This window comes from Pongo pygmaeus, chromosome 4, assembly GCF_028885625.2.
Source record: "Pongo pygmaeus isolate AG05252 chromosome 4, NHGRI_mPonPyg2-v2.0_pri, whole genome shotgun sequence".
Lineage (NCBI taxonomy): Eukaryota > Metazoa > Chordata > Mammalia > Primates > Hominidae > Pongo > Pongo pygmaeus.
The window spans coordinates 41,129,185-41,146,591 of NC_072377.2; the positions used below are offsets into that span (position 1 = coordinate 41,129,185).

The 17,407-nt window shown below is 39.3% G+C and overlaps 1 protein-coding gene across 1 annotated transcript in view; it reads left to right on the forward strand.

The window, feature by feature from the left end:
• C7 (complement C7) overlaps positions 1–16,161 on the forward strand; it is a 74,369-nt gene extending 58,208 nt beyond the window's left edge. The window contains exons 15-18 of the mRNA XM_054489647.1: positions 5,632–5,823; positions 9,974–10,064; positions 12,949–13,133; positions 14,616–16,161. Coding sequence (XP_054345622.1) covers positions 5,632–5,823; positions 9,974–10,064; positions 12,949–13,133; positions 14,616–14,797 — 650 coding nt within the window. The 3' untranslated portion in view covers positions 14,798–16,161. The remainder of the gene's footprint in view (positions 1–5,631; positions 5,824–9,973; positions 10,065–12,948; positions 13,134–14,615) is intronic.
• Positions 16,162–17,407: the final 1,246 nt, after the last annotated feature.

The following is a 17,407-nucleotide window of genomic DNA, read 5'->3' on the forward strand; positions in this document are numbered from 1 at the left end:
GCTGAGAATGCCATTAATTAATTCCTTTTTATGGCTGAGTAGTAATCTGTCGTATATATATACCACAGTTTCTTTATCCACTTGTTCATTGACTGATGGGCATTGTCTTTTACTTATTAATCTCTCTCTCTCTTTTTCTCTTGGAATCCTTAAGCAGAAACAAATGAAATAGAATATGACTATGAATATTTGCTAGATGGGAGTAATAAAGCCAAAAGTTTGTTCTTTGAAAAGATTAATAAGAAACTTCTACTTGAAGGACTTCTTTTCCTTTATTGTGAATCTACTGATGAAATGTCTGTCTTTTACCTTGACTTTTCAAACAATTTTTTTTTTTTTTTGAGACAGAGTCTTGCTTATCGCCAGGCTGGAGTGCAGTGGCGTGATCTCGCCTCACTACAACCTCCGCCTCTTGGGTTCAAGCGATTCTCCTGCCTCAGCCTCCTGAGTAGCTGGGTCAACAGGCGTGCACCACCATGCCCAGCTAATTTTTGTATTTTTAGTAGAGACGGGGTTTCACCATGTTGGCCAGGATGGTCTCCATCTCTTGACTTTGTGATCTGTCCGCCTTGGCCTCCCAAAGTGTTGAGATTACAGGCATGAACCACCGCACCTGGCCAGGATATTTTTATTAGGTAACATATTCTAAGCTAGCAATTATTTTTTATTTTATTTATTTATTTATTTATTTGAGACGGAGTTTCATTCTTGTCTCCCAGGCTGGATTGCAATGGCACGATCTTGGCTCCAATCTTCACACCGTATTTTGGCAGTTCATGTGCATACACTGCACAGACTATCACGTTCCCTTCTATACAGGGCTAAGTAATCTGACAAATGATAACTCTGTTTGTTACACAAAGTATCATCCTGTATTTGGGTGTGCTGTATTTATTTTTATCGTGTATCACCAAGCATTTCCAAACATAGTGATCAGTTTTACCCTCATGTCATCTTCTAAATTTCACTTAGTATCTTTTAAAATAGGCCTTCTTATTAACAACTTTAACAAACCCCATCCTGTGGAACAGAGACCTGCGTTTGTGGCTTGACAGCGACCTGCAGGCCCAGTAGTGCTGGGGTGGGAAAAGGGTATTATTAATTATTTTTTGCTTCTGGTTTTCTCCGGCAACTTTACTCTGATGTCTAGGTATAATTTTCTTTACATTTTTCTGGGCTTTTATTGAACCTGTGCTTTAAGTCTTTTGTCAGTTTTAGACCATTTCTTGACCATTATGTCCTAAAACATTGCTTCTGTCCCATTCTTGCTCACTTGTCCTTATGGGACACAAATTATACATTTTTTTGGACCATTATATTTTTTAACATCCTTTTTTTGTTTGTTTGTTTTCCATCTTTTCCCCCTCTGTTTCATTCTAAATATTTTCGTTTTCTTTTTATTTTTCTTTTTCTTTTTTTTTATTTGAGATGGTTTGTTGTCCAGGCTGGAGTGCAGTGGTGTGATCTTGGCTCACTGCAACCTCCGCTTCCCAGGTTCAAACAATTCTCCTGGCTCAGCCTCCTGAGTAGCTAGAACTACAGGCATGCAGCACTGCATCTGGCTAATTTTTGTATTTTTAGTAAAGATGGGGTTTTGCCATGTTGTCCAGGCTGGTCTTGAACTCCTGACCTCAAGTGATCTGCCTGCCTGGGCCTCCCAAAGTGCTGGGACTACAGGCATGAGCCACCGCACCTGGCCTCATTCTAAATATTTTCAATTGACCTATCTTCCAATTTATTAATTATCTGTATATTTCTGTATAATCTCCTTTTAAGAACTCTATTATAGAGTTTTAAATTTTATCAAATTTATTTTTAAACTTAAAACAATTCTATATATATTTTATATATATATATTTTTTTTTGAGACAGGTTTTACTCCTGTCACCCATGCTGAAGGCAGTGGTGCGATCTTGGCTCACTGTAATCTCTGCCTCCTGGGCTCAAGCAATTCTCCTGTCTCAGCCTCCTGAGTAGCTGGGATTATAGACGCTTGCCACAGTGCCCAGCTAATTTTTGTACTTTTTAGTAGAGACGGGGTTTCACCGTGTTGCCCCGGCTGTTCTCAAACTCCTGAGCTCAAGTGATCCGCCTGCCTCAGTCTCCCAAAGTGCTGGGATTATAGGTGTGAGCCATAGTGCCTGGCTATTTTTCAACTTTAGAGGTTTCACTTGTCTACTTTTTTACGGCATAGTGAATTTTTAAATTAATAACTTCATTTTTAGAGCAGTTTTATACAAAAAACTGAGTAGAAAGTACAGAGAGCTCCCATCTACTTCCTTACTTCCCGCCCAGTTTCCCCATTAAGTATTAACATCTTCCGTTAATGTGGTATGTTTATTATAATGAATGAGCCTATATTCTTACATTATTATATTTAAAAATATTAAAAATTTTTATTTAAAAATATAGTTGTTAAGTGATATTTTGATATGTGTAAACAGTGTGTAATAAGCAAATCAGAGTAAATAACATCAATTACTTCAAACATTTGTGTTTACTGTTTTATATTTTCTAATTCTCTGTTGTAATTCTCCATCTTGTCATTTAAAAAAATATTAATTTCAGTTGTTTCAGGGCCTGTATCTCTTAATTTCATTCTTTAGATAAGTCTGTTACTGTATGTTTCCATTGTTTTTTTTTGGTTGGAATTTGGTCAATTCTTGTCTTATTGAATGTTAAATTAGTTTTAATTGAATATCAGACTTTACGTATGAAAATTTAAAAATTGGATGATACTATCTTCCTCTAGAGAAGACTAACTTTTGTTTATGGCAACCAGTGAGGCTGGCTTATGTCTGGGTTATCTCTATTCCAAGGATGTGGCCATTAAGGGATTCCAACTGAAGGTATGGGCTTTCTATCTGGCCCCTTCTTTTTGACAGGACTAGACTCTAGTTTTTAAAACCCTGGTCCTGTGAGACTGCTAAAAGCTGTTTATCTTTTTAGCTTCTGAGCTACAGTTTTCTCCTCAGTTTAGCAGCCTTTCAGCATATTTTCTTTTCTTTTTTTTATTTACAAATACCTCAAGGAAAAATGTGTTACCAAATGTAAATGTAATCACCACATTAGACTTCCCTTCTCTCTGAAATCTTGGACTTTCAAACTTGCACTACCTTGTTAGTGCTCTGATTCTTTCAGAAATAGTTTTCCTTCTAATTTTGTACAGTCTTTCTATTTTTCTGTCTTGGTAGGAGATTTATTGTCAAAACAGCAAACTCATTAGAAACAAGCAAATTTAATACTAGATTATGAAGTTTTGGAAGGCATAAGATGTGACTTGTACCTTGCTGTGTCCCAAGCAGTACACAACATATTTGGCAAAATACAGGCACTCAAAAAATGCTGTGGATTTTTGTATGTATTCATGGAGTATTAGCTCAATTTTGCTACACTGATATATCTCATTGTGGTGAAGTCAAAGCCTTCAGTGCATCCATCAAATGCTGTTTTTGAATGAATAAATGAATGAATGGATTTTCTGATGACAATGCTGTAAAGATACAGCAATAGTTTGTAGAATATTGTCCAAAGTCCATTAGGGATATTAGCAAGATTTTTTTTTAATCATGAATTCTGACTTGCTGTTTATACGATGCGTGTTTTTTCTTTTTCTCTGTTCTTCTTTGAAGTAAGCTATTTGAGCTAATGAATATAACTGAGTAAGAAAGAATACAGATGAAAAGTCAGGGAACACTGAACACTTTTATGTCTGCAAGTTTAAAGGTGGTGCTTTAGCTGGGTGTAGTGGCATGTGCCTGCGATCCCAATTACTCAGGAGGTTGAGTCAGGAGGATTGCTTGAGCCTAGGAGTTTTTAATTTTTTTTTAAATTTTACTTTAAGTTCTAGGATACATGTGCTGAATATGCAGGTTTGTTACATAGGTATACATGTGCTATGGTAGTTTGCGGCATCTATCAGCCCAACTTCTAGGTTTTAAGCCCAGCATGCATTAGGTATTTTTCCTAATGCTTTCCCTCCCGTTGCCCCCCATCCCCCGACAGGCCCCAGTGTATGATGTTCCACTCCCTGTGTCCATGTGTTCTCATTGTTCAGCTCCCACTTATGAGTGAGAACATGCATTTTCTGTTCCTGTGTTAGTTTGCTGAGGATGATGGTTTCCAGCTTCATCCATGTCTCTGCAAAGGACATTAACCCATTATAGCATTCCATGGTGTATATGTGCCATATTTTCTTTATCCAGTCTATCATTGATGGGCATTTGGGTTGGTTCCAAGTCTTTGCTATTGTAAGTAGTGCTGCAAGAAACATACATGTGCATGTGTCTTTACAGTAGAATGATTTATAATCCTTTGGGTATATACCCAGTAATGGGATTGCTGGGTCAAATGGTATTTCTGGTTCTAGATCCTTGAGGAATTGCCATACCGTCTTCCACAATGATTGAACTAGTTTACACTCCCACCAACAGTGTAAAAGCGTTCCTATTTCTCCACATCCTTGCCAGCATCTGTTCTTTCCAGACTTTTTAATGATCACCATTCTAACTGGCGTGAGATGGTATCTCATTGTGGTTTTGATTTGCATTTCTCTGGTGACCAGTGATGATGAGCATTTTTTCATGTGTTTGCTGGCTGCATAAATGTCTTCTTTTGAGAAATGTCTGTTCATATCCTTTGCCCACTTTTTGATGGGGTTGCTTGTTTTTTTCTTGTAAATTTGTTTAAGTTCCCTGTAGATTCTGGATATTAGCCCTTTGTCAGATAAATAGATTACAAACATCTTCTCCCATTCTGTAGGTTGCCTGTTTACTCTGATGATAGTTTCTTTTGCTGAGCAGAAGCTCTTTAGTTTAATTAGATCTCATTTGTCAATTTTGGCTTTTGTTGCAATTGCTTTTGGTGTTTTAGTCATGAAGTCTTTGCCCATGCCTATGTCCTGAATGGTATCGCATAGGTTTTCTTCTAGGATTTTTATGGTTTTAGGTTTTACATTTAAGTCTTTAATCCATCTTGAGTTAATTTTTGTATAAGGTATAAGGAAGGGGTCCAGTTTCTGTTTTCTGCGTATGGCTTGCCAGTTTTCCCAGCACCATTTATTAAATAGGAAATCCTTTACCCATTGCTTGTTTGAGCCCAGGAATTTGAAGCTGTAGTAGACACTGACTAGACCTATGAATAGTCACTGCTCTCCAGCCTGGGCAACAAGAGAGACCCCTGTCCCTAAAAAATAAAAATAAATAAATAAATAAAAGTGGTGTTTTAATAATTTCAGATGGCAAAATATCTAACTGGATGAAAGTTAATGAAACTCTCCTGGTGGAACATCACTAGAGCACATAAATAAGTGACAGTTGTGAAAAGTTTCGTTTCAACAGTAGGCTGGGCATTAGGACTCTATTGGGGTTGTTCATTTTAAGTTGTCACATCGTTTTGAGGGGAGGGGTGGGAGAGGGGGAGCTGTTTTGGTTTTTAGTTATTCATGGGTCAATTACATGCCAGGCTCTGTGTGACATGTCTTTCAGTCCACACTAACAGTGAACTCATGTCTTCCTCCTTGTCCTCTAATATGAAAAAGCAGAACAAGTGTATCCGCATCACATAAGACTGTTTTAAAAAGATGGTTTAGGAGAGCAATGACCCTTATATTTTGCTCTCTTTTATCTTTAGAAATTGCCTGTGTTCTACCTGTACTGATGGATGGCATACAGAGTCACCCCCAAAAACCTTTCTACACAGTTGGTGAGAAGGTGACTGTTTCCTGTTCAGGTGGCATGTCCTTAGAAGGTCCTTCAGCATTTCTCTGTGGCTCCAGCCTTAAGTGGAGTCCTGAGATGAAGAATGCCCGCTGTGTACAAAAAGGTGAGTGGCTCCCATGTCTATCCAAGGACACTTGTACCCAGGGAAGTGAGAGTCCTTGTGGCGACCTTCATGGTACTGCATCACCATAGCTGTGAGTCATTCCCTCCATTCTTGCTCCCTAAGATGGGGTCAGTTTGTAGACTGAGTAACAGATTTTCTTCACATGGCACAGAAAGACTCATGAAAGCAAGGAAAGGCAAGGATAGCCTGGTGATTCTGAAACTTTTAACTTAAATCCTCCTTGTGAAAGATTAGCTTTATATCTGTTACGGTGCCAAGACAATAAAGGATTTTTAAAACCTGTTTTTTTTTGTTTGTTTGTTTCCTCTTGATTTTTTCCCCTGCATTTTTCCTAAGTACAGAGTTGAGATCATAATTTATTTAAAGTTCTGTATGTTTCATTTTTGGGCTTTCAAAGAGTTTATCAGTATTTCTGAAATTGAAAATTTAGAAAGCATTTTCATTTAACACTTTAAAGCAGACATTATTGAAGGAAAAGTGTTGTGATTTATGAAATTGTTCTTAATGTGGAAACCCAAAAATCCAGTATTTTAACACCAAGAAAATTAAAATGGTCTTTTAAGAACCTAAGGTAGAAAGGATTTAGAAAGCCAAATTATTTCTTTTTAGAGGTAATTTTAGATGAGATAGATTTGTTTGAAAATAACCTCTTATTTATTCTTTGTTTACATTTTTCAAATAAATGGAAAATATTGTATTTGTAACAAAAATAAGAATGAAGAAAAACTCACTTGCATACTATTTTATGTGGTATTATCTCTCTAGTATGTGATTTTTAATTAAACGCTGAAATTTATTTTTAATAGTGAGGATGAGGTACCAGATTTCATAGGTGATGGTGTGAGGTAAATTAGATGTTTCTAACTAAGTTCTCCATGCAACAGTATGGAGCACTCAGATACTGATGGTAGATATGGGCTGTGATGTTAAGTGGATGAGAGGCAGAACAATGAGCAAGACGCATGTCCTTGGAGTGCCCTCCCTGCCTGTCCTGATGTGCTCTTAAGTTATCAAAGCTCCATCTCAGAGGACAGTTGTTTTGTGTTCTGTAAACACTGAAGTATAAACATGAGTTTGCTTGGAATATTTAAAGTAATGGACCGGTACTTATAATTCTAAAAATGAAAGAGAACAATATACAGTTGGTGAGGTTGCACTTTTGTTCCAAATGAGATTGTAGACTAGTCTGTCTAAAATGCTACTTCAGCTATTTTACAGCACAGTTTGGTATGAAGTTTCATTTACCCAGTAGAAAATTCTATTAAAGTGGGTTTTAATTAAGGATGTTTTTCAGATCTGTGTGTTTTTCTGAAGATGTGAATAACAGTAACTACTCCTAAGCTTATAACAAACAAAAAAATCCAAGACTTACCAGCTTCCAAAGTTGATGTTTTAAAATGTTGGCTGTTCTAGTATTTAGTCTTTTTTTTATTGTAGTAAAACATACATAACATAACACTTACCATTTTATCCATTTTTAAATGTATGGTTCAGTGGCATTAAGTAATTCTCATTGTTGTGCAACCATCACCACATTTTTTTTCATCTTTCCAAACTGAAGCTCTATATCCATTAAACATTAATTCCTCACTTTCCCCTACTGTCCCTGTAGTTAGTCTTGATGGGAATAAATTTGCTTTTAAAATAGCAAAAGCACATACTTTCGGTGGGCCTTAAGAGTGTGTTTATTGGGTTAACCAAGCTGTAAAGGCAACAAAGCTACGTTTTTCCTAAATGCAAAAATTCGTTGGGCTAGTTAATTCTATCTTTTTTTTTTTTCACAAAGACATTATAATAATTTTTTTTTTTTTTTTTTTTTTGAGACGGAGTCGCGTTCTGTCGCCCAGGCTGGAGTGCAGTGGCACAATCTCGGTTCACTGCAAGTTCTGCCTCCTGGGTTCACACCATTCTCCTGCCTCAGCCTCCTGAGTAGCTGGGACTACAGGCGCTCGCCACCATGCCCAACTAATTTTTTTTGTATTTTTAGTAGAGACGGGGTTTCACCATGTTAGTCAGGATGGTCTCGATCTCCTGACCTCGTGATTGCCCGCCTCGGCCTCCCAAAGTGCTGGGATTACAGGCATGAGCCACTGCGCCCGGCTTGACATTATAATAATTTAAGCAAACTTTTAAAATCTAAAATTTCAGGGTTTGTCCTAAAGTAAATTTTTAACCACAGTGCAGAACTAATTTACATGGCTTGATCATTGACCTTAAGTTTTGGTACATCTAGATTAAGGCTTCTCAACCTCAACTCTATTGGAATTTTACGTCTGATAATTCTTTGCTATGGGAGCCTCTTCTGTGCATTGCAGGGTGTTTAGCAGCATCCCTGGTCTCTACCCAACAGTAGCATCCTCCTATGCTAATAACATTCTGCAGCTGTAAAAACCAAAGATGTCTCTAGTGATTTCCAGATGTCTCCTGGGGGACAAAACTGCCCCGGTTAAGAAGCACTGATGTAGATAATACCATTTTTTAAAAATTTCATTTTGGAATAATTTTAGATTTCAGCAAAGTCACAGATATAATTTCTACACACCCTTCAACCATCTTCCTTAATATTAACATCTTACATAACACAACTTGGTTAAAACTAAAAAATTAATATTAGTACAATGCTATTGACTAAACTATACACTTTATTCAAATATCTCCTGTTTTACCACTAATGTCTCTTTTATGTTCTAGGGTCCAGTTCAGGGTACTACGTTGCATTTAGGATAATACCATTTTAAAGAGAAGTGTTTTTTTTTTTCTTTTTGAGACAAGGTCTCGCTTGCCCAGGCTGGCTGGAGTGCAACGGCGCAATCTTGGTTCACTGCAACGTCCACCTCCTGGGCTCAAGCGATTCTCCTGCCTCAGCCTCCTGAGTAGCTGAGATTACAGGCACGTGCCACCACGCCCGGCTAATTTTTGTATTTTTAGTAGAGACAGGGCTTCACCATGTTGGCCAGGCTTGTCGCGAACTCCTGACCTCAAGTGATCCGCCTGCCTCGGCCTCCCAAAGTGCTGAGATTACAGGCGTGAGCCACCGCGCCCAGTCAAGAGAAGTGTTTTAATAATGAATCTTGTTATTGAGACTGCTGACCATGGCAGGCATACTTCACATTGCTACCATTTTTACAGGTTTATGAATGTTCACAAGATTGTAATGTCATGTCCAAGGTTCTTGAATTTTCCAAAGTAAGGAAGTATTCCATAGTTTGTGTATTCGTAAAAACATACTCTTCAGATAAACTACCTTTATAGATGTAGTAAATGACTATCTAGTTTTATGATGCAAAAGTGTATGGCAATGAAGTTCATTGTAATAAAGCTGTTAGGAGGTGAAAAAAGTCAGGATGTTTTTAGATCATTCCCATTACAATCAGGGATAGCTGAGGGGATGGCAGTCACATTATGCTCTTGTAAGCTGGACCACGGTGTTTACCTGACAAAATCGAAATGATGACTGAATTGTCAGTTTTTGTAAAACACAAAGTTATAGAAAGAATTTTATTAATGTAAGGACCTCCAGACATTTATTCACTGTTGAGGGAGACCACTTAGACATTCATATGTAAGATGTTATTGTAGATCTAGGCATACCAGGGAGTTCGCCATGTATAAGTCAAGTGATGTTGCTGCTTTCTGCCTCATTATGGGCACAGCAGGCAGAATGCAGTTCAAACAACAAACAGTTTATAAGCACCAGCTTCTTGAAAGGGAGCCACTTTATTGTCCTTGGATTCAGACCAATGTAGAATTAAATGCTGCCTGGGCCAGTTTGTTAAATGTATGAAGCAGCACCAACTTCCTAACTTTTTTTACTCTTAATTTTCTGATTTCTTAGGTGGGCATTTGTTAGGGAGGCATAAATATCACAATGTATAAAAAGTGCATGACAAATATAAATGTTCACGAGATGGTAGCTATTACTACCAATGCAGTTATTTGTAATGTGGCTCTAGAAACTCTCTATAGCTTGTAAAATGTATCACAGCTTGATTATTATTCCTATTGTTACTGTGCAAACGCATTGCAGTTTGAGAATACTACAATTCTGGTCCAGCAATTCAAATAATACCTTGTTTACTATGAAGAAGCTTTTCTCCTAACGACCACATCTCCCTTATCCTTTTTTTAGAAAATCCATTAACACAGGCAGTGCCTAAATGTCAGCGCTGGGAGAAACTGCAGAATTCAAGATGTGTTTGTAAAATGCCCTACGAATGTGGGTAAGTGCCGCCTTTGCTCACTTCTCCGTTTTATTTTATTAATGATATGCGATAATTTCTTAGATGCTAGTGTCTGTTGGATGGAAGGTGTAGCTTACCAAGAGTTAAGGGTCTTTGTCTGCATTTTGATGTGGTCCATCTGCTGCCTGTTATTTGCCTGGGTCACTAGGGCTGACAGCCATGGCATTGAGCAGTGTTCTAATCTGGCTAGTGGAGAAGGCTGCAGGACTACTCGAGCTCTGCTTGTTTTATATATAAAATGGAGCAAAATGGCAAAACTGTCAGCTGAGGATTTAGAACTTTAGAGGATTAGAGGATTAAAACTGAATTCCTTTGGCACATAAACTCTTAAAGCAATACTGATGGGGAAACAGCAGCTGCTTTTGATTCTTGAAGCATCTCCTCTAGATTTGCATGGTTAAGAATGCCACCAACTTGAAATCATTCCATTGTAGAAGGAGATCTCTGAAGTAGTTAATAGATGTCTGTGTCATGGTCCTAGTAGGATAGAGATGGCACAACTAAATTAGGACAAGAAAAGTTTTATTAGTAGGAATATTTACAAAAATGTGAACAGAGGAAAGGAAACTACAAGTCCCATGGCAGTATTCCTAGACTGCTAACAGCTTGACCAATATAGCCATACCCAGGTCCAAGGAGTAAGGAGAGGGGCATTCAGGAAAAACTGGAGACAGAGAGGGCTGTGTGGAGATGGCCCTGAGGAGGAGCTGACACTCTCATTTTAGGGACCTCAGAGATCCCACAGGCGTGAGCCGGGGGCATAAACACCTCAACTGCACTCTCTTTTCTGCCTTGAGTCTCCTGCTAGTCAGTGCTCACCATTGATCAAACCAACTGAAGCTAGAGGCCGAGGAAGTCCACGATGTGGCCCATACATGTCAGCCTCCCAGGCAGGTGGAGAAGAGTGGAAAGTGGATCTGGGGAGGAAATAAGAAATATCCAGCCCCTAGACTTAGTGGCCATTTTTTAAATTAAGAACCAACACATGACCCGGTGCAGTGGCTCACGCCTGCACTCCCAGCACTTTGGGAGGCCAAGGTGGGCCAATTGCTTGAGCTCAGGAGTTCAAGACCAGCCTGGGCAACATGGTGAAACCCCTTCTGTACAAAAAATACAAAAATTAGCTGGGTGTGGTGGCGCACTCCTGCAGTCCCAGCTACTCAGGAGACTGAGGTGGGAGGATTGCTTGAGGCCAGGGAGGTTGAGGCTTCAGTGAGCCATACTCATGCCACTGCACTCCAGCTTGGGTGACAGAGCCAGACCCTATCTCAAAAAGAAAAAAAAAAAAGAACCAAAACATTAATTACTTGGTTTTCAATGATTTTGGTTATCAAAACCGATATCCAACTTCTTGAAGCTACAATGGGTAATTGTTATTGTATATAGTAATTTCTGGTGTGAAGAAGAATATAAATAACTAAATGGCATGATGGAAATGGTGGTCAGTCTAGATACGTTCTGATTCTAATATTCTGACTTTGCTGCTAATCTTTAATAATTATTGTTTATTTTGAGTCATTTTCATCCTCTTTCCAACTTCCCCACTTCATTTAGTTTATCTGCAGCTCGTTGTTAATAGTTACGGTATAAATTTCCATGTCATTCCATGGTCTCAGATACTGGCAACAAAGTGGTATTGTAAGGTCTTTACCCTTTCAGCTGTTCTAAGTAGTTCTATTTAAAGTTTCAATAAACAGATGAAAAGATAGATTCAAAACAACAGGATTTGTTTCTGTTTTATAAATAACTCCAAGTAAATTTAGCTTTTGGTAGAAAAGAAAATATTAGAACTAAATAAAGTGTGTGAATATAGACTCTTTCTGACTCCATCTGGTATACAAAAATTCTCTGTTGTCTAAGGTTTCAGTGACAGTATTGCCCTCCTTGTCTATCAGCGTTCAGAAATGTGGAGTTTTTTGACAGTGACATTTCTAAATAGCTATTTTTTTCCCACTATTTTAGCACCAATGCTTATGAAAAAGGTAACACATTTTATGGAAATATTTCTTTTTTTTTTTTGGGACACAGTTTCATTCAGTCATCCAGGCTGGAGTGCAGTAGTGCAGTCTCGGCTCACTGCAACCTCTGCCTCCTGGGTTCAAGTGATTCTCGTGCTTCAGCCTCCGGAGTAGCTGGGATTACAGGTGTGTGCCACCACGCCAACTAATTTTTATATGCTTAGTAGAGATGGGGTTTCGCCATGTTGGCCATCCTGGTCTTGAACTCCTGACCTCAAATGATACACCTGTGTCAGCCTCCCAAAGCACTGGGATTACAGGCGCCCAATCTTATGGAAATATTTTAAAACTATTTTGTAAACATAGATACTTTTAAAAGTAGCATTGAAAAATACAGTTTCATCTTCCCGTGATGATTTAGGGTCATCCATTTTTGGACGATGCAGTTTTATGGACATGAACTCTTGGCTGTTGGGCTGGCTGGGATGAGCTCATTTCTCCTGCAGTTAATGGTCCCATTTGACTATGATCACATTGAATGCTTGGTCTCCACCGGCTTTCTGTCTCCTTCTTTGTCAGCTGTTGTTAGCAGACCTTGCCTTCTCATCTAATTTGCTGTACCTGATCTGTTCTAGATGGAACTAGATCAACACTAGATATCTACACTTAGAAAAATTGTGAGCAAATAAAAAGTAAATACAAATATGTTCATTTTGAAGACCTAAGTGAGTTGGACCTAGGAATGAAGGGGATTTGAGTTTCCATCTTTTTTTTTTTTTTTTTTTTTTTTTGCTGTGGGTGATAACATCTGGGGGCACTAAGCTCAGAGCATCTCTTTTCATTTCTCCTTCTCAGCTTTTACGAACAAAAATCTTGTAAATAATGTCATTAAAAATTCTTTTCAGACCTTCCTTGGATGTATGCGCTCGAGATGAGAGAAGCAAAAGGATACTGCCTCTGACAGTTTGCAAGATGCATGTTCTCCACTGTCAGGGTAGAAATTACACCCTTACTGGTAGGGACAGCTGCACTCTGCCTGCCTCAGCTGAGAAAGCTTGTGGTGCCTGCCCACTGTGGGGAAAATGTGATGGTAAGGGGCCTTTCATATTTGTAAGTATAAGAATGCTAAAGTCACAGTACTGAGGATTTTAAAAATGTGGTTTCTAGTTTAGCAGTAGGCTGAAGCAGACGCTTGAGGATATTAAAGACTCAGACTGATTTGACAGTGCACTGACCTCTCCTATACCCCTCACTGGAGAGGGGCACAGATCACAGACCTCAGAGGATAAGATTCCCACATTCCTGATGTGGAAATGTTCTCCTAAACAGGGGTGATTCCATGCCACCTTCATGAGTTTTACTCTGTCCTTGTATTATCCGTATTGTGTACTCGTTTTTTAAAAGTCTGACATAAAAATAAGTTTAAAATGAAAACTTTATATCATGTCCTTAAAAGGAGGTATCACTTGCCATAAAAACTAGGTAACTATAAAAGTTCTATGTAATGGAACTAAATAAAGTTGTGGACTCTAGCCAGATAGGGTCCAACATTGACTATGCTGTTTCTCTGTGAGTTTAGCAAGTGTTAGAGGGGTGTTAAAAACATACTGTCACCAAGCTGACACTTTCTTCTAGAAGTAATCAGACGGATTTGAAGAGAATAGAAGAAGAAGTTACTTTCTCACGTTGTGATTCAATATTTGCTAACACCATGTTTAAGTAGCACTTACAGTGATCTTGAACTCCCCCAAGAGCACGGCAAACCTCCCATGATTTGGGCAGTACTATGAAAGGGGAATGGCTGGGTCTCCAGAGCCAAGTCATTGTCTGGGCTTCCCTATCTGTAAATTTGGGAGCTGGACTCTATGACTTGTAAGGTCTCTGTTGGCTCTTCACTCTCTGCCCTCTTGGCCTGTACCTGCTGGCACCTGTCCCCTTACTCCCTCAAGGTTTGCAGCACAGACTGATGACATACATATGTGACTCTAGCCATGTCTGGGTCACTTTTGGTTAGGCAGTCACCACTGTCTGCTGGCTGACCTTGTTACTCATCTTTGGAAGACTCCTGGCTGGTGTATTCCAACCATGGACTTTCCATGCACAGACTCCTTGCCTCCCTAACTCATTTCTGGTTTGTTTTTTGGGATTTGTAGCCTTTTGCATGTCATGCTCTCTCTCAAAGCAAGTTAAGTTCTCTTTTTTCTCTCTCTCTTTGTTTGAGTCTTGACTTGGTTCTTTGTTGAGGGCTTCTTATTTGACCTCAATTGCTGGCTCATATGGACAGCAGCATGTATGTAGGAGATAGTTGAAGAGCTCTTGACTTGGATAAAACCACCCCATGTGGGTCTAACCAATATAAAGCCTGCTACCAACCTCAAAACCTATTTCTTTGGAGTGGAGCAAAATGCCCCAACTTCCTGGTCCTACTGCTTTTCCAGGGGATAATTTATTATATCATTCCAGGCAGGAGCTTCTGTAGCTCTTATCCCCACATTATTACTTTGGAGGTGATGTGCTTTGACTCCCCCACCTCCACAATGTACCATTAAGCCTCTTTCACTTACTTTTCCAGCTGAGAGCAGCAAATGTGTCTGCCGAGAAGCATCGGAGTGCGAGGAAGAAGGATTTAGCATTTGTGTGGAAGTGAACGGCAAGGAGCAGACGATGTCTGAGTGTGAGGCGGGCTCTCTGAGATGCAGAGGGCAGAGCATCTCCGTCACCAGCATAAGGCCTTGTGCTGCGGAAACCCAGTAGGCTCCTGGAGGCCCTGGTCGGCTTGCTTGGAATCCAGCAGGCAGCTGGGGCTGAGTGAAAACATCTGCACAACTGGGCACTGGACAGCTTTTCCTTCTCCTCCAGTGTCTACCTTCCTCCTCAACTCCCAGTCATCTGTATAAACACAATCTTTTGTTCTCCCAAATCTGAATCGAATTAGTCTTTTGCCTCCTTTTTAATGTCAGTAAGGATATGAACTTTTGCACAGGCTGGCTGCGTGTTCTTGAAATACGTGTTACCTTCTCTGGGCCTTGGTTTTTTAAAATCTGTAAAATTAGAGGATTGCGCTAGAGAAACCTGAATGCTTCATTCAGGCCTATCATTTATTAAGTATGATTGACACAGCCCATAGGCCAGAACACACTCTACAAAATGACTAGGATAACAGGAAGAATGTGATCTCCTGATTAGAGAGGTTGGTTTTCCTCAGTGGAACCAAATACAAAGAGGACTTGAACAAAAATGACAGATACAAACTATTTCTATCCTGAGTAGTAATCTCACACTTCATCCTGTAGAGTCAACCACTACAGATAGGAATTCCTTATTCTTCTTTTTCTTTTTTTTAAGACAGAGTCTCACTTTGTTGCCCAGGCTGGAGCGCAGTTGTGCGATCTCATCTCTCTGCAACCTCCGCTTCCTGGGTTCAAGCAATTCTTGTGCTTCAGCCTCCCAAGTAGCTGGGATTACAGGTGCCCGCCACCACGCCCAGCTAATTTTTGCATTTTTAGTAGATATGGGGTTTCACCACGTTGGCCACGCTTGTCTCCAACTCCTGACCTCAGGTAATCCGCCCGCCTTGGCCTCCCAAAGTTCTGGGATTACAGACGTGAACCACCACGCCTGGCTGGAATACTTACTCTTGTCAGGAGATTGAACCACTAAAATGTCAGAGCAGAATTCATTATGCTGTGGTCACAGGGGCGTCTTGTCTGAGAACAAATACAATTCAGTCTTCTCTTTGGGGTTTTAGTATGTGTCAAGCATAGGACTGGAAGTTTGCCCCTCTTCTTTTTTCTTTTGAAAGAACATCAGTTCATGCCTGAGGCATGAGTGATTGTGCATTTGAGAATAGTTTTCCCTAATGTGGATACAGTCCCAGAGTTTTCAGGGAGTACACAGGTAGATTAGTTTGAAGCATTGACCTTTTATTTATTCCTTATTTCTCTTTCATCAAAACAAAACAGCAGCTGTGGGAGGAGAAATGAGAGGGCTTAAATGAAATTTAAAATATGCTTTATTATACAAATACTATTTCTGTATTGTTCTGGCCCTGGTAAATATATTTCAAAACTTCAGATGGCAAGGATTAGAAAACTCATTAAAGATGCTATTCTTCAGAATTGTTTCATTTGTATGATGTTTCATTTTAGAGAAGATTTTCATGATGAATGGTTGATGTGTTCTTGCCTGAAGTTTTATGTCTGATCCAGATCTAGCTTTTTGTGTCAAAGTGTGCCCTAAGGGAAGATGCAGATATAATATATTGAAGTTACAAGGAGGCAGGTTTCAATTGGTTAAAAACAATGACATTCAGACATTGCAACTGCATTTGTTAGAGGTTATTACAGAGTTAATTTCTACCCTGGATGGGAGGACACATTTGAACATGCTAGGCCTGGATGCAGACCCTGAGACAAAAGGTTGAACAAGTAATTCATTTGGAAGGAAATACCTCAGTATCCTTCCAATAATTTCTCCTCTTAGCTTAAGCTAGTATGGAGTTAGATTCCTACCGCTTATGTTATCAGCATGCCCCCTTCCTAAATAATACAGAGGATATGGTCAGCATTATCAAATATCATCAGAGATTGAGGTCTGAAAAAAAGGAAATGAGTAGATGTAACTAAGAGGTTTGAGAAAGGAATTTCAGCAGAGTTATTGAAGGAGAAATCAAGGAGAGGAGAAGGAGAGGAGCAGTGAATGTTGTCGTGAAGAGGTGTTGTCTTGAAATACTGTAGTTTTTTCCTCCTTTTCTTTTCTGAACATTCTTGTGCTGACCTTTCCTCTAGTCCAACAGAGGCATTCACAATTGCCTGTGGAGAATTAGGATTGTCACAGCAGGTCAGCAAGGAGAAAGTCATTTTTAAGATTAAATTTTAAAAAATGTTTTGAAACTTCCAAAATAAGTTCTTGAACACCTATGGAGAGGCTTTGAGGAAAGCTAAGGGAATGATTTTATACCACAAAAATAAATGGAAAAAGAATAAAGAGTGTGAGAATTCCATCTTCCTGCCCTTCCCTGTGCCTCAGATCAGGTGAGGGTCATCTGGGTTAGAAGGTGATAGAGCCTTGGAGGAGGCAGAGGGCAGAAAGCATTGCTGAGATTAGAGTCATTTGGCCCTCAGAAGGAACAGACAGAGAGAAGGAAATTGGCTGGTGCGTTAATTATCACTAGCTTCAGGGAGCTATGTGGAGGCCAAGGCACATTCTACAGATCATCGCTTACCACTCATGAGGACGCTACAAGTTACCTGGGCAGAGAAGGTGCCTGAGAATGTTTCCTAATCATTTTGAGAAGTGCCTTCCTGTGACATGTTATGTATTTCCTAATTGATCAAAAGTAATGCTACTTCTTTAAGCCCTGAG